Genomic DNA, 23,902 nt, shown 5'->3' on the forward strand with positions numbered 1-23,902 from the left:
AACCGTGTGGCTGCTCCTTTAATCTGCAGGCGCGGGGAGAAACTGCTGAGCTCACACCTGGGCTCAGCTGGGCTCGGGAGGGGGCACACAGAGGCGCTGCTGCAAGCTGCCTCTTCCCAGCACTATCGATTCCAAAGGAGAGGAATGCAGATTGGTCTGTACAAACGAGCTGTGGGTCTGCTGGGAGATAAAACTAGCACTGAGATATAAAAGAAACAATGGGAAGGATTCCACTGATTGATGAATGGAAAAAGATATTTGCCTTTACAAACTGTAGGTTGGCTGAGAAATGAAACTGGATATTGAAAGATGAAAGAAACAATGGGGGAAAACCCTAAATTCCATAAGAATTAAAAATTAAAAGGGAGGGTTATACATTACAGGGAAATCTTTGGTATCAGGCTTATTGGGAAGTCTGTACCTCTCAAGTACCTCAGCCAATGGGGAAAGAGAGAAGGGAAATGCAGCTGGGAAGTTGGGTTAAAAAGGAGGCTGCATCCTCCAAAAATGTGAGAGACCCTAGGGGAATGCCCCATGGCCTCTCCTTTTCTTTGAATAAAGTAAAAGGACTTCTCTGTCTCCTTTTTGGACATAAATCTCTGATGTTCATGGATTAATTTTCCTGACAAAAATGAATTCCATTCCACTGTCTGTTAGTGCAGAATTAGCTTTTCTTAACATAACTCTGGGTGCTACAAACTCCATACTCCTCCAGCTGGAGGAGCTCTGCTAAATCCCAGCTCTTATTCCTTGCTTTGGGCAAATTCTTAAATGCCACAAGAATGTGACTTCTCTTGCAGGTCCTTGGCTTTGGGGGAACGTGGGTCACATTTACCTGGGCAAAATAAAGATGAGAACATTGTTTTTGTACATGGATAAATGAAGTCAGAGCCTCAGCCCTACAGAAGAATTTAGGGATTTCGGGCCAAGGATTTTGTCTTGGAGATTCCTGCCTAGCTGTGTGTATTTCCACCAGGAAACATCCCTGCTCTGTCTCTGAGGCAGAACCTTGAAACATCAGTCCAAATTAAATCCAGTTTCCCCAGATCCACAGCAAATTCCACCCACAGATTGTGGGGGATTGCTGGGGAGGAAACACAGCTGTGGGGCTTGCTCAAGGGCAGGGGCCTTTCCAAGGGAGATGCCCAGTTCCAGGACACCTTTCAGGGATGCCAGTCCCAGGGGTGCTGGGTGAGCACCCATCCCACCCAGCTGCAGTGTCAAAAATAGGTTAAAAACCCTTGTAAAGTAGTTGATAGGTGTTAAGCATGTACTGTTAGTTCGGTTATGGTAAAAGGGGTTTAAAGGGGTAGTTGTAAGAAATACAGTACTCAACAAACCATATTCCACCTAAGTGCACCACCCCCAGCAAAATGAGCCAGCCTGGACAGAACTGTCATGGGCCAATCAACCTCAAACCTTCATGCAAATGAAGGATCCAAGCAGAAACCAATCCAGAGGGACAAAAAGCAGGATAAAAAGGGGGATTCTGACCCACTAAACCCGTGCTGCTCCACCTGGAACATCGGGGACGTTGCTGCTGAAGCAGCCCCAGCACCGGCACCGGAGCATCCTCGATGGGATTGCTCCTGCCCAGCCTGCAGGCCCCCTTGCTTAGGCCTTTCTTTTTGTTGTAATAAATGCTGAAATCACTTTAGTACGGGAGCGTGGTCCCGTTTCTAACAGCAGGATGCTGAGGATGCTGCCACCATGCTCTTGCTGTCCCTCTCTGCTCTCTGAGGACTGGAAAGCCCCACCCAGAGCTGCAGCTTCCCCTGGAGGAGGCAGGTGCCTCAGAGGAACATTTCTGCACCTGTAGCCCTCACACCCTGAGGTAGAACTTAGAGGCTCAGTGCTTTTCCATGGAGCACTGGGGCAGATTTCCAAAATACCTGTCTCAGATAACGGGGTCTGGAACCTGCGGAGGAGTTTTGTGCCTGAGGGAACCTGGTTCTTCAGGAACCATGCAGGGATGGGTTTCATGCTGTACCCACCTCCCTGGAGCCACCCTGGTTCCTTGCCTGGCCATGGGCAGAAGCCTTGGGGGCATTTGCATTGGTTTTCCTTCTTCCCAAAGCAGAAGCTCTTCCTTCCTTCCAAGCCGTTTGTGGGTTTGTGTCCCGAGGGCCTCCAGGTTGCAACTGGGGTTCAAGAAATGCCAACAATCTCCAGAATCCTTTGTTGCTCTTCTCAATTATGCTGTTTGGAGGCTGTAGTTAATCACAGGGCTCGGGAACAGCCAGGACCGATTGCCCCATACAGCAGATACTCAGGAGCTGGTTCCCATCCTACCCCAGCGTGCTCCTGCCAGCCAGGACCCTGTGCTGGCTCTGCCCTGCCAGTCACACAGCACTGAATCACCCTCTGGAGATGTTTATCTTTACCCTCTGCTAGGAGAGGCCTGGGATTGAAATCAGGTCGTGAGTAGATCCACCGAGAGAGCTGGGAGCTGGAATAAACCTGAACCTCTGTGCCTGATGCACTCGGAGTGGCTGGAGAAGTGTCAGGCTGAGCCCTGCAGGGGACTGATGGTGACCAGGGCTCGGCTCCAGTGGGGACATCTGGACCCAGGAGTGCTCAGAGCTCCTCCACACTGAGCCTGGTGCAGCCACCCACCCACCTGGGGGCACCTTGGGGATGTGCTCTGGGCAGTGAGGAGGGACATCCTGCAGATACTCAGCCTGAGGGACCAGACCTGTCCTTCTCCAGCCCAGAAATGCTTCTGAGTCTTTGCCAGGATGTAATGACATCAACGGGTCTGAAACAAAACAAAAACCTTGAGGTGGAAAACCTCTCAAAGCCAAACATTCCTTTTCCAGCATATGCTGGTCCAAAAATTTGAGAATTTGAGAATGACAGGACTTAGTTGATTTTAATATTCAGTTAAATTTCATATTCAGTTGAACTTGATATTCTGTTGAATTCCGTGTCCTGTCACTTTTCCCTGAGGCGTGGCAGGCTCAGCTGGGACAGGGACAGCCCGTGTGGCAGAGCCGCTGCCACACCACGTGAAGAGTGCCCATAATTGCTCTATTTTTACAGCTAATCAGCAGCATCTGACTCACTGGAGAGATCAAAGCGTTTCCCTGGATCAAAGTGTTCCCTCTTTGTCATGATATCAGAGCCGGATCTATTGCTCTGCCTAGGCACAGCCGTGTTTGTTGACAGGCAGATAAAAGGTGTGAGTGGCTCCCAGCCCTTCCCGAACCAGGAGCAGCCAGCAGAGCTCGGGATGGAGCCCTTTCCATCCCGGGGTGCCACAACCCACCGTGGATTTACCCACTGGGGACACCTCAGGGTGGCTTTTTGGTACCTACAGGGGGCTCTCAAAGAGAGCTTCTCACCCAGACAGACAGCGACAGGAGGAGAGAAACAGCTTCAAACTAGAAGAGGTCTGGACTGGCTGTTGGAAATCCTTCCCTCGGGGGGTGTAAGGCACAGGGTGCCCAGAGCATGTGTGGCAGCCCCATCCCTGGACAGGGCTTGGAGCAACCTGGGACAGTGGAAGGTGGCCCTGTCCACGGCATGGGGTGGGACAGGGTGGGATTTGAGGTCTCTTCCAACCCAAACCGCTCTGGGATTCTGTGATAAACCAGCACCTCACAAAGACAGGACTGAGTGCTGCAGTTTTTAACCCACCTCATCTGGGTTAAAAACCAGAGCTCAAAGCTATGTTTGTATCAGACAAAGACATGAACTTGCATTTTCCATCCCATCAGCAAGTGCTGCACCCTCTGAGCTGTCAGATCAGGGACACTTTCCCTTCCTCTGCTGCTCTTTCCTCCTCCTCTTTGTTCCCTCCTCCTCCTTGTTTGTGGAGGCAAACTGGGATAAACCCCTCTGCTCTGTGCAGGTGCTGAGGCTGCAGCAGCCCGAGAGCAGGTATGGGTGAGGCAGGTGTGGTGGCAGCTCAGGACAGGGGTCAGCACTTCAATCACCTGCACCAGAGCAGCTGCTCACATATTCATTTCTCACAGCAGAACATCCGAAGGGAATTGCTGTGTAATGAGGCTTTTCCCAGGCTTGGGTCATTTCAGGCCTGAAGGGAAAGCCTGTGAGTTCACACTTGGGCATTTCCATCTCCTCCAGCATCCCACAGACCCCAGCTGTGGAGCTGAGCACACAGCTCCTGCAGCGAGAGCCCCAAGTGCAGGACCTTGCTCTTGGCTGCTGAAATCCCATCCTTCACTAAATGTGCTCACGGAGGGGTCTTTGGCCACCAGCAGACCTGGGACCTGAGAGCTTCCCCAGAGAAATCCAAACTGAGACTGAGCATCACACCCACACCCTCCAGCACTGCCCACCTGCCCCTCTGCCGTGCCCGGTGCAGAGCAGTGCCCTCCGGGCTGCTCCCTGCTGCCAGCACAGCCCCGGGGGCTCTGAACGGGGTCTGTGAATGGGTGACACCCAAAGCCTCATCCCCTGGCTCTGGGACAGCCCATGCACCAGGAGTGCCTCAGAAATGCCATGGGGACAGCCCCCTGTGCCCCCTGCACGACCTGTGCCCCCCTGTATCCCCTGTGCCCTCTGCACCCCCTTAACCCCTGGTACCCCCTCTACACAGTGCTGCTGTTCCACATCTCTCTGGAGGGGTTCCACAGGGACTTTTGCTGGGAGTGTGGAGGTTCCCGTGTGTGTGTGTGTGTGCACCTTGGACTGCACACATGTGTGTGTGTGTGTCTGTGTCTGTGTGTGTCTGTGTGTGTTCGTGTCTGTTTATCTGTGTCTGTGTGTCTGCGTGTCTGCGTGTCTGTCTGTGTGTGTCTGTGCATGTGTATCTGTGTGTGTTTCTGTGTGTCTGTGTTTCTGTGTGTCTGTGTGTGTCTGTGCCTGTTTGTGTGTGTCTGTCTGTGTGTGTGTTTCTCTGTGTCTGTGTTTCTGTGTGTGTGTGTTTCTCTGTGTGTCTGTGTGTCTGTGTGTCTGTGTGTGTCTGTCTGTGTGTGTCTGTGTGTGTCTGTGTGTGTCTGTGTGTCTGTGTGCCTGCATGCGTATCTGTGTGTCTGTGTTTCTGTGTGTATGCGTGTGTCTGTGCCTGTTTGTGTCTGTCTGTCTGTGTGTGTCTGTGTGTGTGTCTCTGTGTCTGTGTGCCTCTGTGTGTGTGTCTGTGTGTCTGTGTGACACCTTGGACTGCACACATGTGTGTGTGTGTGTGTCTGTGTCTGTGTGTGTCTGTGTGTCTGTGTCTGTGCATGTGTATCTGTGTGTCTGTGTTTCTGTGTGTATGCGTGTGTCTGTGCCTGTTTGTGTGTCTGTGTGTCTGTGTGTTTCTGTGTGTCTGTTTCTGTGTGTCTGTTTCTGTGTGTCTCTGTGTGTGTGTTTCTGTGTGTCTGTCTGTGTGTGTGTTTCTCTGTGTGTGTGTGTTTCTGTGTGTCTGTGTGTCTGTGTGTGTCTGCCTGTGTGTGTCTGTGCAGGGCAGCCCAGAGCAGGAGGTGTCAGCAGAGAGCAGCAGGAATGTCCTGAAGATCCGTGGCCTCGGAACTGCAGAGGTGGGTTCTGAGACCTGTCACTGAGGGGTTTGCCAGAGGTGGCACCTGGGGGACACTGCTAAAGGCTCCTGCCTCACACTCACAGCTCCTGCAGAGCCGCGTGAGCGGCTCAGCCAGGGTGAGTCCAGATCCATGGGGTGAGTCCCAGATCCATGGGTGAATCCCACCACCCCCTTGGGGTGAGTCCCAGATCCACGGGGTGAGTCCCAGATCCATGGGTGAATCCCAGATCCATGGGGTGAGTCCCAGATCCATGGGGTGACTCTTACCCCCTTGGGGTGAGTCCCACCACCCCCTTGGGGTGAATCCCAGATCCACGGGGTGAGTCCAGATCCATGGGGTGAATCCCAGATCCACAGGGTGAATCCCACCCCCTTGGGGTGAGTCCCAGATCCACGGGGTGAGTCCCAGGTCCATGGGTGAATCCCACCCCCTTGGGGTGAGTCCCAGGTCCATGGGGTGAATCCCGGGTCCATGGGGTGAATCCCATTTCCACGTGCCTTTGGGTGGGGCTGGGCTGGGGGCTGGGCTGAGCAGGGTCCCTGCAGTGCTCCAAATGTGCCATCCCTTGCCTGTGCCTGCCGGAGCCACCCCTGCAGGGATCACCTGGGGCTCAGCACCAGGTCAGGCCCACAGGGCAGCACCACCTTCACCTGTCAGGGACCTCAGGGATCCCGTGCCGGGCAAAGGGCAGGTCCCAGCTCCAGGCAGGACCCAACCCCTCAGTGCTCCTGCCAGGGGCTGCTGCCCTGCACCCAGCAGCAGAGTTTACACCCAGGCCCTACACTGAAACCAGGGCATGAGAGCACACGCAAAGGCAGTGATTCACACATCACCAGGAAGCTCATTTTCCTTCCACCAAGTGCCAATCTTGGGGTGAGTCCCAGATCCACGGGGTGAGTCCCAGGTCCATGGGTGAATCCCACCCCCTTGGGGTGAGTCCCAGGTCCATGGGGTGAATCCCGGGTCCATGGGGTGAATCCCATTTCCACGTGCCTTTGGGTGGGGCTGGGCTGGGGGCTGGGCTGAGCAGGGTCCCTGCAGTGCTCCAAATGTGCCATCCCTTGCCTGTGCCTGCCGGAGCCACCCCTGCAGGGATCACCTGGGGCTCAGCACCAGGTCAGGCCCACAGGGCAGCACCACCTTCACCTGTCAGGGACCTCAGGGATCCCGTGCCGGGCAAAGGGCAGGTCCCAGCTCCAGGCAGGACCCAACCCCTCAGTGCTCCTGCCAGGGGCTGCTGCCCTGCACCCAGCAGCAGAGTTTACACCCAGGCCCTACACTGAAACCAGGGCATGAGAGCACACGCAAAGGCAGTGATTCACACATCACCAGGAAGCTCATTTTCCTTCCACCAAGTGCCAATAAAATGCTGCTTCTAGACTGCAGCCAAAGCCTCTTCCTTCCATCCCAGAGCATCGCTACCTGCTGTGTCAGCGGGGCTGGGCTGTGGACACGGGGCATTGTGTCAGTGCCAAACCCAAACCTCGCTTGGGGTGCATTAAAGACTTTGCTGGTGACTTAACACATCTGTGGAATCAGCAGAAACCATGGGTGACTTTACCCAATTAAAGGCTATTAATTGAGACCTGTGAATGAGCTGCTACGGGCAGTGATTTACAGGGCTAACACTCAATGAAACTGGAAGTTTTATAAGGCATTTAAAAACAATCATGAGAAACTTGCAAACCTCAGATGTTTGCAGGAACAAATGGAACTGCCCTGCAGGGGCTGTGTGAGGAGGCCGTGGCACAGCAGTACCAGGACTGGGGACTCAGGGGGTGAGGGCTCCACATCTGGAAGGTGTTGCAAAGTTCAGCATTTATGTCCTTTTCCCTGTCTTTTAATCTACAGGTGCTTGTTGGACCCGACCTCCAAGGCTGTACTTCTCCATTTTCTGCAGTTTTTGCTTGCCATTTGGCCTTGGTTTGAGCTGGATGCTGGGCACCCTCTGCTCATGTGGGAACAGTGGCACTGGGCATCAGGGCAAGACAGGCACCCTGTACATGAATTCAGGGGTGCTGGAAGCTGTGAGTTCCACAGGACACTCCAAAGGATGGGCATTGCCGGCTCCCACAGTGATGGCATCCAGTGCCACCTGCTCTGTGCTGCCCTGCACAGCCTGGATGGCACCAAAACCCCCGACCTGGGCAGTGGGGGCTGTGCTGCCCCAGTCCACTGTGGGCACAGGAGTCTCCCCTCTGCAGCCCCACAGGACCCAGGTTCCCCATCCTGCACCAGGAATGGGGCTGATGGGCTCCCCAGGGAGACAGGCAGGAGAGGCAGAGCAGCCCACCCGCCCAGGATGGGCCTGAGGGGGAAACAATTCCTCAACATCTCCCTGCTTGAGCAGGAAGGGGGGACTGGATCACAGAATCATGGAATCATGGAATGTCCTGAGCTGCAAGGGACCCACAGGGATTATCCAGTCCAACCCCTGCCCTGCACAGACACCCCAACAATCCCACCCTGGGCATCCCTGGCAGTGCTGTCCAAACACTCCTGGAGCTCTGGCAGCCTCGGGGCTGTGCCCATTCCCTGGGGAGCCTGGGCAGTGCCAGCACCCTCTGGGGAAGAACCTTTCCCTGACATCCAGCCTGACCCTCCCCTGGCACAGCTCCATCCCAGCAAACCTCCCCCGGCCCCTCCCACCCTTCACCACTCCACAATCTGCCATCTCTGAGCTGGGGGTGAGGGGCTCTGTGCCCCAGCTGATGGCCCCAATGAGAGGTCCCACATCCCATCTGGTGAGACCCTGGGGTGCTGGCAGAATTCCAGCTTCAAGAGCTTCTGCTCCATTGTCCCACAGGGTCTGTGAGCCACTGCTGCCCCAGCCTGGCCCATAATGCTGAGGGCACTTGCCTGACCCTGGTTCCTTGGGACATGCATTGGCCCCAGACAGCAATCCCAACATCTCCCAGAGATCTCCAGGGCATGCCTGGATAACGGGAGCTGGCCAAAGGCATGAGCAGGCAGCTCCTGTTTGGGATGCAGTGGCAGCACCAGACTCTGCAATATTTCACTGTGGCTTTGCTCTGGGTCTCGAGCAGGCAGAGAAGAGCACGAGGCTGCCTCACTCCCAGCACTGCTTTAGCACAAGGACAGCTCCAAACATCGCCCCAGCATTCATCAGCACCTTCTTAGTACTGAATGCATCCTCCCTCACATCCATGCCACCCCATGGGACAGTGGCACCCCGGGCAGTGCCCTGGCATGGGAATGCATGGACAGACCATGAGCTGTAGGTTTGTGAGCCCTGGCACAAGTCTGCTGCAGGCTGGGCTTGCCACAGTGCTGAGACACCTGTGCTGGACACTGTGGGAGGAGGATTTGGACCCTGGGCTGGGAGCAGCCTCTGGAGCTTTGAGCTCCTGCCAGGACATTGGCACCACCCCGGGGAGGGCACAGCGCTCCTGTGCCACACAAGCCCTGCCCTGCACACAGCACACACACGCTGCAGTCCTGCAGGGTCTCCACTGAGGGCTCCTGGCTGCCTGCACTGCACAGCCTCCATGGGACACAGCCTGGCCCCAGTGCCCAGGCTGACGTGGCTCCCACGAGCTGTGCTCCAGAGAGGTGCTGCACAAGGGGCTCCTCAAAGGACCACAGGATGGAGCTGGAGCTGGACTGATGGTCCTTGTGGGTCCCTTCCAAGGCAGGGATTGTGCGACCCTAGGTGCCTGTCGTGTGGCAGAGATGCTGCTCCTCTGCAGCCTGTCAGGGAATGTTTCCCCTCACAGCTCCCGGGAAGGTGCCCTGCTGGGGAAGGGCAGAGCTCCCTACCCCTCACAGCAGAGGCAGGGCCTTGATCTGGCAGCCAGAGGTGCTGCTGCCCACAGGGGCAGTGCGAGCACACAGCAGAGCTGAAGGACACAGAGCTGCAAGCACAGAATCACTGAATACACTGGGTTGGAAAGGACCTTAGAGCTCATCCTGATCTACCCCCTGCAGTGGCAGTGACAGCTTCCACAGACCAGGTTGCTCAGATCTCCACAATAAAGCACTTGGAGGCTGTGAACACTGCACAACCCTCCCCAGGCTGCTCCTGGGATCCCTCACTCTGGGCTCAGCCCTGCTCTGCTGTGCTACCCCAGACCCACCACTTGCACCACGAGCTCCATGGGCAGGTGGGGACAGCAGCACACCACAGTCTTGGAATGTCCTGAGCTGCAAGGGACCCACAGGGACCATCCAGTCCAACCCCTGGCCCTGCACAGACACCCCAACAATCCCACCCTGGGCATCCCTGGCAGTGCTGTCCAAACACTCCTGGAGCTCTGGCAGCCTCGGGGCTGTGCCCATTCCCTGGGGAGCCTGGGCAGTGCCAGCCCCTCTGGGGAAGAACCTTTCCCGGATATCCAGCCTGACCTGCCCTCAGCTCCAGTTGTCGCTCACAGAGAGCAGAGATCACAGACGCCCCTCGGGAGGAGCTGCAGCCCCTGCAGAGGGGTCCGGGGCAGAGCTGCTCCCCAGCACCAGCACAGAACCCGTGCCATGCCCCAGCCAACCTTGGCACAGCCTCCCGACCCAGGGCAGCCGCCCCACTGCCAGCGCAGCGCCTGGGGCCTTTCCAGCACCCCGGGAACCCCCAGCAAACACCGCAGGCTGCTCTGTTGTGTCCCAGGGGACTGCAGCAGCCTGCTCCTGCTCTGCCTGCCTGAGCACGGCAGCAGCGCACTGGGAGCGGGATGGGATGGGGATGGGATGGGATGGGATGGGATGGGATGGGATGGGATGGGATGGGATGGGCCGGGCGCTGACTCAGCCGCGGTGCCCCGGCGGTGCCGCACGGGGAGGAGCCGGGCGGGCCCGGGCCCGGCGCAGGGATCCGGGCTGGAGCGGGGCCGGGAGCTGCCGGGACAGGCAGCGCTGTGGGAAGCAGGGAGTGCCCGGGTACCCCCGCCCTGGGCGCTGCCAGCCCCAGGGACGGGCAGAGCGGCTGCGGGGTGCGCTGCGGCACCGGGAGCTGCAAAACCCGGCAGAATGGATCCTCAGAGCCTGCAGAAGGGGATGCATTTTCCAAGGCAGACACAGCAGGCAGAATGGATCCTCAGAGCCTGCAGAAGGGGATGCATTTTCCAAGGCAGACACAGCAGGCTGCCCCCAGCGCTCCTGTCTCCTGTTGCCGTGCATCAGGCAGGCTGGAAATGTCACTTGCTGGACCATCACTCAGGCACCCTCTGGATGTTTCATGTCCCAGCACTGCCACCCTACCCAGCTCTCCCCTTTGCCCTCCACACCTCGGTTTTGAGGAGGGAGGTAGTGGGGAGCTGTTGTCCTCCACTTGTGCCTCACTGATTCTCAGCCTCCCAGAGCCTTATTCCCCAAAACCTGGTGGTGTGTGTTGAAGCAGGAAAGATAAATCCTCATGCAACAGGAACACACAGGAGAAACCCGCAGGACACTGGGCAAGGGATGAACAATCACCGGGCAAGGGATGGGGAGGACAGGCAGTCCCAGCAAGGGGGACACCAAACATCTCACCAAGGGACAAGATTCACCGCCAGGACCTCTGGTGCCTTGGGCTGGCTGCCAGTCCACGTTCAGGTCCAGATCCAGACCTAGATCCAGATCCAAACCAGGTCCAGGTCCACTGGGAACACTGGGGGGGTCTGCAGGTGGCATGTCCCCAAGGACAGCACACGTGTGACGTGCTGCAGATTCCCAGCCAGACTGAAGAGATCTGCCCCCTGAAGCACAGAGCAGCTGCCTCCCCACACAGCTTTATCTCAAGGCTTCATTGCATGCTGTCAGGAACATGTAGAGGAGGCAAACACAGCTGGTCAGAGCCTTTAGCAAGAGCTGGAAATAGGAATGGAAATAGCCGGTGAGTTTGTGACTATTCTATGGGCCAAGAGGCTTGGAAGCAGTGCCCCTGTCCATGGTGTCCCACAGGGCCAGCTGTGACCAGAGAGGAGTCAGTGGGGCTCTGGTACAGCAAAAGCAGAACAGAAGTTGCCATGACCAGGACTGCCCCAAAGTGCAGCAGGAAAAGCAGCTCAGACCACTGAGGTGTGTCACCAATCCTGCCAAGGACTGTAGCTGAGATGATGCTGGGAGGCACAGGAACAGTTACTTGGGGGATCCTGGGTGGTTGCTGTGACCTCTCACAGCCTGGGGTGGGCAACTCCTCAAGCTGTGCTGAGCCTGTGTCCTCTGGGATCAGAGCCTCAGGACGGAGACCACACCTGCACCCCCTCACGACCTCTTTATTTACAGACACAACAACACTGGGGGGTGGAGATGGGACACTCATGAGGCCTCTGCCCCCCAGAACCCCCATTCCTGCAGCCAGGGTTCTGTGCAGCTGCTGCAGCTCCTGAGGCTCGGCCTCCTCTCTCCCTGAGCTCTACTTCCATCGGCTGCCCACCATGGTCTTCCCACGGGCACCCTTGGATCTGCAAGGGAAGAGGAACAGCACGTGCAAAAAGGCATCAGTGATCACACAGGGAGGATGAGGTGGGTGCTGTCAGTGTCCTGCAGCCTTTTCCTGTTGGAAACTGCCCTGGGGCCGACGGTCTCCACTGGCCCAGGTAAACCTTGGGACGTGAGTCAAAGAGTCTTGGGACTCCCTGGGAACAGGCTCATGCAGTTGCCAGGTGATTCTAAGGAAAACTGCCCTGGGGCCAACGGTCTCCACTGGCCCAGGTAAACCCTGGGACCTGAGTCAAAGATCTTGGGACTCCCTGGGAACAGGCTCATGCAGTTGCCAGGTGATTCCGAGGACCCACCATTTCCTTCCCATGTTTCTGCCCCCCAAGAATCACTCCAGGAAGAACTGACAAGTTGCATCTGCAGCTGCAGAGGGACAAAAGCAGCTGCAGGGCCCTTCAGGACCCAGCCCATCGCTCGCCTTAACCAGCACAGGGGAGCACAGAGGAGGAGGTTTGGGTGGGCAGTGAAGGGCATTTCTGGCTGCTAATCCTTGGGATTGCCTCATCCCTGAGCCCTGCTTCTGCCCTAGGGTCCTGGTGTCCCTGCAACACACATGGAGTGGGACACACAGCACCTGTGCAGGGAGACACACAGCTCCTGTGCAAGGGGACAAAGCTCCTGTGCAGGGACACACACACAGCTCCTGTGCAGGGACACACACAGCTCCTGTGCAGGGACACACACAGCCCTCAGAAATGCCTGTACTCACCCTTTGCTGCAGGATCATGCCATGGTGGGGCAGAAGAAAAGAGAGATGTGGTGTAAGGGGGTGGGAGCTGCTGCCCCTGACACACGGGGTGGGCTGAGCACCTCCCACATGAGGGGGAAGTGGGATGGGGATGTGAGAGCACCGGGGTGCTCCTGGGGTAGGGGTTAAACAGCCTCTTCCATCTCCTGTGAAGGGTTCCCCAGCCACGTGCAGGGACCATGGGCACGGGAACAGGATCCCCTGGCCTTGTGGGCCTGCACAAATCCTACAGCCCATGGGACTTCCCCTGCTAGACAAGCTGGGATCTCCAGCAGCTTCCTGAGGTGCTGGGCAGAGCCCCTGCAGGGATGGGGTGGCTGGAGACTGGAAGCACCCCACAGGACACAAAGCCTCCCAGGCAGAGGTGGGTTCTCCCTGGGGTCCATCCCCTGCCAAGGTCTCTGGGGAGGGGGCAGCTGGTGACAGTGGGACCATGGAGGTCTGCCAGGAGCAGAAGGGCAGGGACTGAGATCCCTGAGACAGACCTGCAGGTCCAGGAATGCCGGGCACCAGCAAGAGCAGAGGCAGGAGGGGGAAGGGGAGGAGGTGGTTTAGCAAGGGAGATCCATAGGGAGGGAACTGGGAGCAGGGAGCTGGAAGGGCAGGAGATGGAGGAGGGATGTGCAGCCACTTACACTTTCTGGTGGTCACTGATGCGGTTTCGAAGAACATTGATCTGCAAGAAAAAATGGTGGGTGGTGAGGTCTGGCAGTAAAAGCTGCAGGTGGGTGGTGAGGTCTGACAAGAAGCCTCAGGCTGGGGACAGGGGCTGGCTGAAGGTGCATCACTGCTTTCTTTTCCCCAGCAGTTTTTCTGTGGGGTTTAGAATCCCAGAATCCCAAGATGGTTGGGGTTGGAAGGGACCTTCAAGCCCATCTCATCCCACCTCCTGCCATGGGCAGGGAAACCTTCCTCTGTCCCAGGTTGCTCAGGGCTCCATCCTGCCTGGCCTGTGATGTATTTGCCCTGTGGTGGTGCCAGCTAAATGTCCCCAGGAGATGGGAAATCACTTGCACACCCCAGTTCGTCTCCTGGCTGGGGAGCAGAAGGAGCAGTCAGGAACACAGAGGGTGGACAAATCATAGAGGCCCTGGGGCTCACCTCGTATTTCTGCCGCTTGAACTTCTCCTGCAGATCAAATTTCTCAGCCTCCAGGTCATGGATGTTCTGCCACAGCTCCTTAGCCTTGTCCCTGCAGGAAGAGCCAGCTGTGGACAGTGCAGGAAGGGCCGTGGCTCCCCAGGAGCTCAGTGCAGGGATGGGGCACTGATGCTAATCCCTCATCTGCTCCCAGGGATGTGGCTCAGGAGGCTCCCAGACAGGGATGTGCAGCCACTTACACTTTCTGGTGGTCACTGATGCGGTTTCGAAGAACATTGATCTGCAAGAAAAAATGGTGGGTGGTGAGGTCTGGCAGTAAAAGCTGCAGGTGGGTGGTGAGGTCTGACAAGAAGCCTCAGGCTGGGGACAGGGGCTGGCTGAAGATGCATCACTGCTCTCTTTTCCCCAGCAGTTTTTCTGTGGGGTTTAGAATCCCAGAATCCCAAGATGGTTGGGGTTGGAAGGGACCTTCAAGCCCATCTCATCCCACCTCCTGCCATGGGCAGGGAAACCTTCCTCTGTCCCAGGTTGCTCAGGGCTCCATCCTGCCTGGCCTGTGATATATTTGCCCTGTGGTGGTGCCAGCTAAACGTCCCCAGGAGATGGGAGATCACTTGCACACCCCAGTTCATCTCCTGGCTGGGGAGCAGAAGGAGCAGTCAGGAACACAGAGGGTGGACAAATCATAGAGGCCCTGGGGCTCACCTCGTATTTCTGCCGCTTGAACTTCTCCTGCAGATCAAATTTCTCAGCCTCCAGGTCATGGATGTTCTGCCACAGCTCCTTAGCCTTGTCCCTGCAGGAAGAGCCAGCTGTGGACAGTGCAGGAAGGGCCGTGGCTCCCCAGGAGCTCAGTGCAGGGATGGGGCACTGATGCCAATCCTGTATCTGCTCCCAGGGATGTGGCTCAGGAGGCTCCCAGACAGGGATGTGTTTTCCAGGCAGTGAGTTCAGGACAAGAGCCACAGGTGAGGTCAGTACATATGGGGACACCTGTCCTACCCGTGTGACTCTGGTTCCTCTACACAGGACATCAGGACACACCTGTCCCACCTGTGTGATCCTGGCTCCCTCTCATGGCTGGTGCCATCAGCCGCAGCTTGGCCATGGTGGCCCTGCACAGCCTTGGAGCCCGTGTCCCCCATCGGGTGTCACAGCCCACCCCAGCTATGCCCTCCCCCTCAGCTGGAAGCCCCAGGGAGCTGTCCCCAGCCCGGGATCCTGCCCAGGAGCTGGGACCCAGCCCGGGGCTCGTGCCTGGCCATCCCTCCCGCAGCCTGTGCTCACCTCAGCTTGTCCTCGCTGAGGTGATCAATGTTCAGGGGCTTCCGTCGCTCACTGAGGATCTTCTTCTTCTTTTCCCTCTCTGTTTGCTTCTTCCCACCCTTTTTCTCTGACTAAGGAAACCAACAATCAACTGGAGAGAAGGAAGTCTGCCCAGCCTTTGCTCTCTCCCATCCCCAATTCTACACCCAAACACTCTCAGCTTTTGGGACTCCAGAAGCACATGAAGTCCTCAAGGACATTTTGGTAACAGTGGACAAGACACCTTGTCCTTGTGCCCATCCCTGTCCCTGAGGCAAGGCTGGAGCTGCACATCTGCAGAGCAGAGCTGAGCTCGGGGCAGCTCTGAGCCCACTTTGGCACGGTAACTCTGACCCAAGCACAGCTCCCTGCCCTCTCCTGCCTGTAACCCCCAGTGTCATGGGGATGAGGCCAGCCCATGGCCGAGCCCTTCCCGGGGCAGCAGTGGCTCCATCACAGCCCCCTTGGGAAGGGTCCCACCTTCTGCATGTATCCCCCAAAGTGCAGCATGTTGGAGAACGCCTTCTTCTTCCGCGCCTCCTCCTCCGCCCTCTTCCGTGCCTCCTCTTCCTCCTTGCGAGCTCTCTCCTCCTGCCAGGGTCAGCAGCTGGTCAGCAGTGGATGGATGGACACACAGCTCGTGTCCCCAGGCTCCCCGGGCCCATCCCAAGCCGCATTTCCAGAGGACACTCACGGCCATGCGGGCCTGGCGCTCCTTCTCCCGCTCGCTGCGGATGCGCTGCTGCTCCGCCCGCTCCGCTCGCCGCTGCTCCTGCACAGGGAGGGGACCTTGGCTTGGACACCGCAGGGAATCTGCATCCTCTCTGTTCCATCCCTGACCCCGAGAGCCGAGAGCCCCAAGGGAGCCTGGGGACAGTGACCCCGGGGAGAGGTGCATCCACACCAGGCGCTGCAGCACCACTGCAGCAACACCAGGGGCATCCCAGTGAGCAGGGACAGGAAGGGAAGGGCTGGAGCTGTGCCAGGGGAGGGTTAGGCTGGATATCGGGAAAGGTTCTTCCAACAGAGGGTGCTGGCACTGCCCAGGCTCCCCAGGGAATGGGCATGGCCCCAAGGCTGCCAGAGCTCCAGGAGCGTTTGGACAGCACTGCCAGGGATGGGGTGGGATGGCTGTCTGTGCAGGGCCAGGGGCTGGACTCAATGATCCCTGTGGGTCCCTTCCAGCTCAGGCAATTCCATGGTGTGCAGGCACTGGGCCTCACAGAAATCTGGCTCACCCCTCAGGCTCTGTCCTGCAGGGTCAGGGGTGTCCCAGGTCTGCCAGGACTGTGGGGAGGGGACTGAGTGCCCACAGGGAGTGGGTGGCAATAGCCAGAGAGGGGAAGGCTGAACACGTACAATCCTGTCCTTGAGGGACAGGAGCTCCTCTTCCTCCTTCTTCCTGCTCTCAAAGTGGGCTTCAATGAGGGCCTGCAGCTCGTTCAGGTCCTTCTCCATGCGCTTGCGGTGAATGTCCTGCAGCAGACACGGACAGCCGGGGCCTCCAGCAGCTGCCAGACACTGAGGGGGGCAGTGGGAGGGCAGCACCCCCACCCCCACCAGGGGTGGGAACTGCTCTATAACTTACATCAAAATCCAGTCTCTCGCCATCTGGGATCTTGGGAGGCACCAGGTTGGGCATGAAGACCCTGCAGGGGAAGGGGAGCCGGAGCGATGCAGCTGCAGCAGCTCTGGGACAGCCCGTGCCCTTCACCCCTCCCACCCCCTGATCCCCCCGGGGGTACAGAGTGGGCACAGCTGGAGCAGAGGGAGTGCAATGCATCCTGCTGGAGGTGCCAGCTGGGCAGCCACAGAGGAAGACCTGTGGCATTCCCTGCATGGCTGGAATAACCCTGCAAGCTGCAGACAGTGTGGCCAGGGCCCTCTGCCAGGCCCCCTGAGCTGGCAGCCACCCTCTGCTCCCCCTAAAAGGCACTGTGTGCTGCGGTGTGACCTGGCACAGGCAGCTGGATCCTTCATCCTGTGGGGCTTGAGGGAGGGCAGGAGATGCTCAGCAGAGGCACAAAGGGATGAAGGGATGATGATGGCTGAGGGCAGATCTGCCTCCCACACTGCAGAATCCATGGGCCCAGGAGGACGCCCCAGGTGTCTGGCAATGATTCACAGTCCTGCTCCCTCAGGCTCAGTCCCTGGCACTCCTGGAAACATGTGCCTCATGCCAGCCATAGCCTGGACTCTGTGTCCCAGACTGGGATGCTCTCTCTCTCACACACACACATTTTTGCCACCTGCAGGGTCACAGGGCAGCTGAGCTTCTCCCAAAGAACATACAAAATGCTTCAGAACTGCCTAAAGTCCTCATTCTCAGGGTGCCCTTCATGGTCTGTGTTTTGCTGTCTGTTTCTCTCCCTTTTTCTCTCCATGTCCCAGTCCCACCCTGCTCTGGAGGCTCCCTGTGCCCGGTCCTTTATGGATCAGGCTCTGTCCACGGAGCCTCTGCCCTGGCACAGCTCAGATCTTGCCCCAGGGAAAACCCTGCCCCACTTACTTGGGTTTTGGCTTCGATTCGCCTGCAGGTCCCAGGAGCAGCACAGAAAGACAAGGTCAGTGTCACCGAGGGGTTCCTGCCCCACCTTGACCCAAGCCCCACCCTGAGCCCTCCCTCTCCCCGCAGCAGCAGGGGCTTCCCAGGGACCATCTCCCAGCAGCGAGATGCCAGCCCTGTGCCACAGGACACGCTGTGCCCGAGGCACAGCTGGTGCTGCTGGCTGGGCACAGCAGGCCCTGGTGCCCCCAGCCAGGCAGGAGGAACCAGGGTGATACTTCAGGGTGATACTTCACCTTCCCCAGGCTCCTGCTCCCGGTCTCCCTCTCCACCTGTGGAAGACATGATGCTTTGTGTCCCCGTGGCCAGTCCTGCCCAGGGACACTGTGGGGTGGCTGTCCAATGCTTGTCCCCACTGCAAACCCTGGCTCCATCCCTGCAGGATGAACGGGGGGAGAGCAGGTCTCTGAGGGACATCCCTCACTCACAGGGTGGCCAGGAGAGCCCCAAGTGCTCCCCAAGAGGAATCCAGACAAGTTTTGCAGAAGCTCAGCCTGGAAAAGCAGCAGTGCATCCCTCTCCTTCTGTATTTTGTGTGAATTTCTGCCAGAGGCAGCGCAAATCCATCCCTCCTGCTGCCCTTGTCCTGCTGGGGGATGTGACCAGGGCAGCTCTGCCCCGTTTACCACAGATTGTCCCTTTGGCAGCAAATAAATTCAGCACCAAAACCCCATTACAAGGGCCCAGTGTCTCAGGGGACTGGGATTAGGACTGGAATGGCCAAACCCATCTCTCCTCTGCTCCCACTTTACCTTCTCCTGCTGCTTTCGTTTCATCTTCTTGTTCTGTTTAAAAGCAATGGGAGAACATGAGCACCCCTGGGTGAGGGCAGTCACACCCCCAGCACAGAGGGGTCCCAGCACTCTGACTCGGGGTCACAGCCAGGATCTGAGCCTGCCCCAGCAGAAGGGACAGCACAGGGTCACACATCATGCCCCAAAGCCACCTCATGAAACCCAGTGCTCTCTTGATGATAAGACACATCAGAGCTCAATCCCAGCTCTGGGAACCCCTCTAAGGCAATGGACCCCTTGGTGAAGCAGGCTTGGCCCATTTTTGGCATTATTTCAAAGGGCTGGACACAGCCACCAGCAGCAAACACCATTTGTATTTCATGTATTTCATCACCATTTCCTGTTTGTAGGACCCAGACAGAGCAGGGAAGGGCTCTCAGTTTGACACCCCCTTACTGGACACCAGATCTGGGGACAGCTGCCCCTCTGTGCTGCTGTCCCTCTCTCACAGCCCCCAGCTGGCATCCCCTGGAGCAGAGCATGGCCCAGCCAAGGCACGGAGCTCCTGGCACGGCCCCACTCACCTTCTGCCTTGGCTTCTGTGGTCTCCTCCTCCGCCTCCTCTACCTGCTCCTCCTGCCCTGTGCAGGGAGGGCAGAGTGAGCACAGCAGCAGCGTCCCCTGGATCCCTGCAGCTCCTCAATCTACCCCTGCTTTGGGACAGCTCGGCACAGAGCCCGGAGGGACCCGGGCAGCCACAGCGGCTCGGGAGCAAAGGGCTCCTCCCTAACCTTACCCCAGCCCGTGCTCGTTAGGGCAAAACCCCCTAAAATTAATGAAATGGAAGGATTTCCCCTCCTGGCTTGTCCCTCGTCCCCTCTCATGCTGCCGTTCCCCTAGAGCCCAGGAAGGAAGGAGGGATCTCTATTGCTCTGCCCCAGCAGGGAGCTCCGGGAGCGGCTGGGGACGCATTTGTGACACGGCTGGAGCCTTTTTCCACTGGAGGGAGCAGCGTCCCCGCGGATTCCTCGGCGGAGCCAGAGCGATGCTGTGCCCGCAGGCCCTGGGAACACCCGCGGGGCCACAGCCAGGCAGAAGAGAAGAAAAAGACAGCAAAGACAGCAAACCACGGCTGGCAGATATAAGAGACGAGGCACAGACAGAGGATGGGCTCACAGCACAGCAGGGCATGGGAGGAGTGCAGGAAGAAGAGAGAGAAGTGGAAGAATGAAAGAAAACCATTCCCCAACCAGGGAGAGGCAGAACACATCAACCCAGGACTTTTCCCAAGAGCAGAGAGAGGAAATAATGAAAGGTGCAATAACTACCGTCGTCTTCCTCTATCCATTCTTCCTCTTCTGAGCCAGGGAGGAGGGAAGGAATAAGCACAGGGATTAGTTGGGTGTCACAGAGTTTGGGTGTGCGTGAGATGAGGACTGGAGCACAGCAGGGGCTTCCCCCTGCACCTCTCTTGGCTTTTACACTCAGCATGTTTTGCCTGGTAGTGCCCTAGAGCAGCCAGAGGTTCAGCTCAGCTCAGCCCAGCCCAGCCCGGCCCAGCCCAGCCCGGCCCAGCCCAGCCCAGCCCAGATCCCATGCCGGGGTTCTGTTTCCATCAGGCTGAGGCAGGTGAAAGTTCCAGTTTGGCAAGACTGTCACACGTCCAGCAGAGACTCCAGCTCCCGTTGGGATATTGGGATCACCCCTCAGCCATGTCCAGCATTGCCAGCCCTGACTTGAGTCAAAGGATCACTGACAAAACAGATCCTGAGAAAATTCAGAGTGGTTTTGATCCTACTGATGTTTCAGGTGCAGGCATCTCAAATATGGTCACATTGGCCTTTCCTGCACATGATTTGCCCATTGCAGCCCAGGAGCTGCCCCCCAACCCCCCAGCAAACACTGAAGCCCTCGTGTTTGGCTCTTGGTCCTTGCAGGTGCAGCTCCTACCTTCCTCCACGCACTCCTCTTCAGAGAGCACACAGGGCACGGACAGAGAGAAGGGAAAAAGCCTCAGGTTATTGGAGTTTCTCTGATCAGTTTTTGGCCTTAGGGCAGCTGCAGGTGCTCCATGTCCTCTTACCTTCCTGCTCCCTGCAAAGCACAACAGGAATTTACAGAGTCATGTTGAGCTGCTGGAACGGGGCCATCAGTGAGGCTGAGGCGAGTTTGGGATTCCTCAAGGCTGGCTCCCCTGTCTCATAGCACAGGCCATGGCTGCTGGGTGGCTGGCAGGTGGCAGTGGGGACAGGGACAAGGCCCAGGTCACCCTGCAGGCTGTGGACAGCAGGGGATGAAGGTCTGGACTGGCACTTTGACAGTGGTCAGGGCACATCACCATTTTGCAGTACAAGAAGATGAGTGACCTTGGCCTGTAATCCCAGAAATGGGAATCTCACATCCCACCTTTGCCCCCAAGTCCTTCCCTGGCCATGGGGGAGATGCACAGCCCATCCCAGGGGGACAGATTTGTGACACACACGAGTCTGTGTGGCACTGAAACACCAGAGGATTCAGGTCCCCTTTCTCTGCTGGTGGATGAGGAGTGGGAGCTGTGTTGGGGCTCACCCCTATAACCCATCCCCATCTCTCCAGGATGTGCCTCCTGGCCCAGCAGCTCCATCAGCAGAAGCTGCTCTCAAATCTGGGCCTTGGCGAGTGATGCTCTGGATGTGGCAGCAGGACCCCAGCAGCAGCAGATTGGTTTTCCCATTTCCCCACTGAGCTTGGGGTTTCTCATCCCTGTCTCACAGATTTAGACTGCAGCATTTTTAATACAGGAATCATCCTTGTCCTGCCCATGGGTGTGGACACAGCTCCCAACACAAACTGCCACTGCTGGGGTCAGGCACTGCCAAGGCAGAGGGGCACAGCCTGGGGGTCTCTGCTGGGTGCTGGGCTAACAACGAGAGCACCTCCAAGCAATGCTGCAGTGGGAAAATGGGAATAGGGAGAAAGAAAGGGGTTAAAACCATCCCACTTACTGCTCATACTCCTCGGTGACCTCCTCTGTGTCTGACATCCCTGGTTCTCTGGCAGAGTTCGAGGCAGATTGGAAAAAGTGAGGGTTAGAAGTGAGATAAGGGCTAGCACAGCCTGTCCCTCAGCACCAGGACAGGGGCACAGAGATGCTGCCTCTCTCCAAAGCACTTGGAGCTTCCAGCAGTCCCCAGTCAGGCTGTGACAGCGTTATCTCAGCAGAGATAAGATGCCTGCCCCCCTCCTGTCCCAGAATCACAGCTTGCCCCAAACAGGAGGCAGGAGATTGGACACAACCTCCTGTGACACTGATAACTCTGTCAGGAGCCATGTCCAGGGCACTCAGCCCCCAGGCCCAGCCCTCTCAGGGGCTGTGTTTGCTCAGGGGACACGAAAATCACCCCACTGCAGTGTTCAGCTTGTTTTGCTTCCTAACTATTCTTAGCCCAGGGATGACCCCTTCTCTCAGATTTACAGCCCTGCACCAGGCACAGCACAAGCCCTCAGCAAACCCTCCCAGCCCAGCCCTCCAAGGGCAGAACTGCTGGGAAAGGGGCAGCCTGAGCTCAGCAGGTGCATCTTTCCCCCGTTAGCTAAAAGGAATAATTTACAGCTTGGTTTAGGAATTTAGTCCTCATTTTAGGGCTAAAACTTCTGCAGAAACAGCCTTTCATCTTCCCAGCACATCAGTCTCCCAGCTGTGCTCAGGAGGACTTTGCTTATCATCTCACCTCATCTGACCTTCACCCAGCACTGCACTGTGGGACCTGCACCCACCAGCCCCATCCCTGGACATCCTGGAGCAGCCCAGAGCCCCAGCCCAGAGCCCCAGCCCAGCCCTGTCCCCTGCTCATGCCAGCCCTCGGCAGGGCTGAGATGCCACAGGACGATGCAAGGCAGCTCAGAAATAACTTCCATGTGCTGAACCACCTGTTCCCAGAGCAGCAAGACTTCCCTGCTCCTGCTACCCCGAGTCTGGGAACAACTGCTCCTGGCTACATCTGTCAGGCATTTATTACCCGGGATGGGGAGGCCAGGCCTCAGGAGTGCTTATTCAGGATGCTGGGTCCAGGGCTGGAATGCTCAGGCATGGGAAAGGGGCATTCCAGGAGGGGAACCTTGGCATAACCACGGCTCCAGAGGGTCTTTAATCTCACAGTTCCTCACAAGGTGCTTTTTGGAGACAAATAAAGGCAGGACTCGGCCCCCTCTGCCTCGGGGTCACCGCCTGCTCCTGCCACCACTGTACCCCTTCCTGTGATGGGTCTGGGGCTTGGCTCTAAGCACCCCCTCCAGCACCATCCCTGGGATCCCTGCCTCCCCACCAACATCAATTCCCACTTTTCTCCCATGCTCAGCATGGTCGTGATGCCCCAAGCTTGGCCAAATCTGAGCACCCAAGGCTCCACACAATAATTTCATGGCACAGGAGAAGAGTCCCCATAGTATGAAAGCCTCTTCCTACATTCTCACTGCACTCCTCCCTCAGACACCATTAAATCCCACAGAGCTGAGGGAACAGCAACAAGTCCAGCACTGTTAAGAGGGTAAACAAAAGAAAAAGTGGCTCAAGGAAATATTTATGCATCTTCTGCACAGAAACACATAAACCTTTTCATTAAAGCTTGGAAATCTAGATTCAGTAGAATTAGGAGAACCCAGCAGACATTACAGAGACAAAGAGGAAATATTGCACTGACTACAAAAAATCTCTCAGAATTTGCTCTGTATTAAACAATCCAGATATTTCTCACACTCCTCGAAATCCTCCTATCCTTTAGCTCAGGGCTGGCTGCTCACAGCTCTGGGGCTGAGTTAATCCTCCACAGTTCTGAGTCTCTGCAATCCTCCAGGCTGCCCAGACATGGAGCTCTCCATCCCCACCGTTGGCTCCAGGAATGGGTCACGTCCCTGCTCCAGTCCTGCTCGGCAGGGTCAGACCAGGCACAGCAGCATCCCATCCCTAACCCACCCCCTGGGCTGCCAGAGAGCCAGGGCCAGGCTGCCCGTGGGCATCACATCCCTGATGTCCCTGCAGACACAGGGAACGGGGAACCGGGAGATTTCCCCGGAACCAGGGCAGCCAAAACCCATCTGAGCCACCTGGGCACCCATCAGGGTGGTCCGAAAGAGAAACGGCAAACACAGCCCGCTGGAGAGGCTCCAGATGCTTTATGCATGGCAGTGCCTGAGTGGCATAAATCACCCGAGAGCGCGGCCGGGACACCCCGCGGCCGGAGCTCCCGTCGCGGGTCCGGAGCCGGCGCATCCCCCCGGAGGGGCGGCGCGGCCCCGGCCGTACCTGAGCGCCGGAGATGCGGGGAGCGCGGGGAGCCGCCGGGTCTGGGAAAGGCTCTTTGGGCCAGGAGGCTTTAAGGGGGCTCCAGCGCCCACCCCGGGGCGGGCAGCGCCGCAGGAATGTGCCCGGCGCCCAGCGAGGAATGCAACACTTGTGAGCTGCTATTTCGGCAGCCGCGGCCCTGGCCCCCTCCGCCGCTCCCCCTTCCCCCCCAGGAGCCCATATAAGCCCAAGCTATTGTGTGGCCTC

The 23,902-nt window shown here is 57.6% G+C and overlaps 1 protein-coding gene across 4 annotated transcripts; it reads right to left on the minus strand.

The window, feature by feature from the left end:
• Positions 1 to 11,675: 11,675 nt before the first annotated feature.
• Positions 11,676 to 23,768, minus strand: TNNT2 (troponin T2, cardiac type). 4 transcript variants are annotated; one of them, XM_039698550.1, is made up of 18 exons: positions 23,657 to 23,768; positions 21,360 to 21,407; positions 20,459 to 20,469; positions 20,326 to 20,343; positions 19,704 to 19,733; positions 18,960 to 19,016; positions 18,394 to 18,426; positions 17,878 to 17,913; positions 17,585 to 17,606; positions 16,664 to 16,724; positions 16,435 to 16,551; positions 15,770 to 15,847; positions 15,556 to 15,666; positions 15,058 to 15,167; positions 14,476 to 14,566; positions 14,010 to 14,050; positions 12,631 to 12,636; positions 11,676 to 11,884 (listed from the first exon to the last, which is right to left on the minus strand). In XM_039698550.1, exons 2-18 carry the CDS (start codon positions 21,395 to 21,397, stop codon positions 11,836 to 11,838), a joined length of 909 nt encoding a protein of 302 aa, XP_039554484.1. In that variant the 5' UTR covers positions 21,398 to 21,407; positions 23,657 to 23,768; the 3' UTR covers positions 11,676 to 11,835. The 4 variants fall into 4 exon arrangements, with proteins under 4 accessions (XP_039554484.1, XP_039554485.1, XP_039554483.1 ...); XM_039698551.1 differs by lacking the exon at positions 19,704 to 19,733 and having other exon boundaries at positions 23,657 to 23,766; XM_039698549.1 differs by lacking the exons at positions 14,010 to 14,050; positions 20,326 to 20,343; positions 20,459 to 20,469; positions 21,360 to 21,407; positions 23,657 to 23,768 and adding an exon at positions 13,305 to 13,345 and having other exon boundaries at positions 19,704 to 20,314.
• Positions 23,769 to 23,902: the final 134 nt, after the last annotated feature.

This window comes from Passer montanus, unplaced genomic scaffold (assembly GCF_014805655.1).
Source record: "Passer montanus isolate IOZ18808 unplaced genomic scaffold, ASM1480565v1 scaffold127, whole genome shotgun sequence".
NCBI lineage: Eukaryota > Metazoa > Chordata > Aves > Passeriformes > Passeridae > Passer > Passer montanus.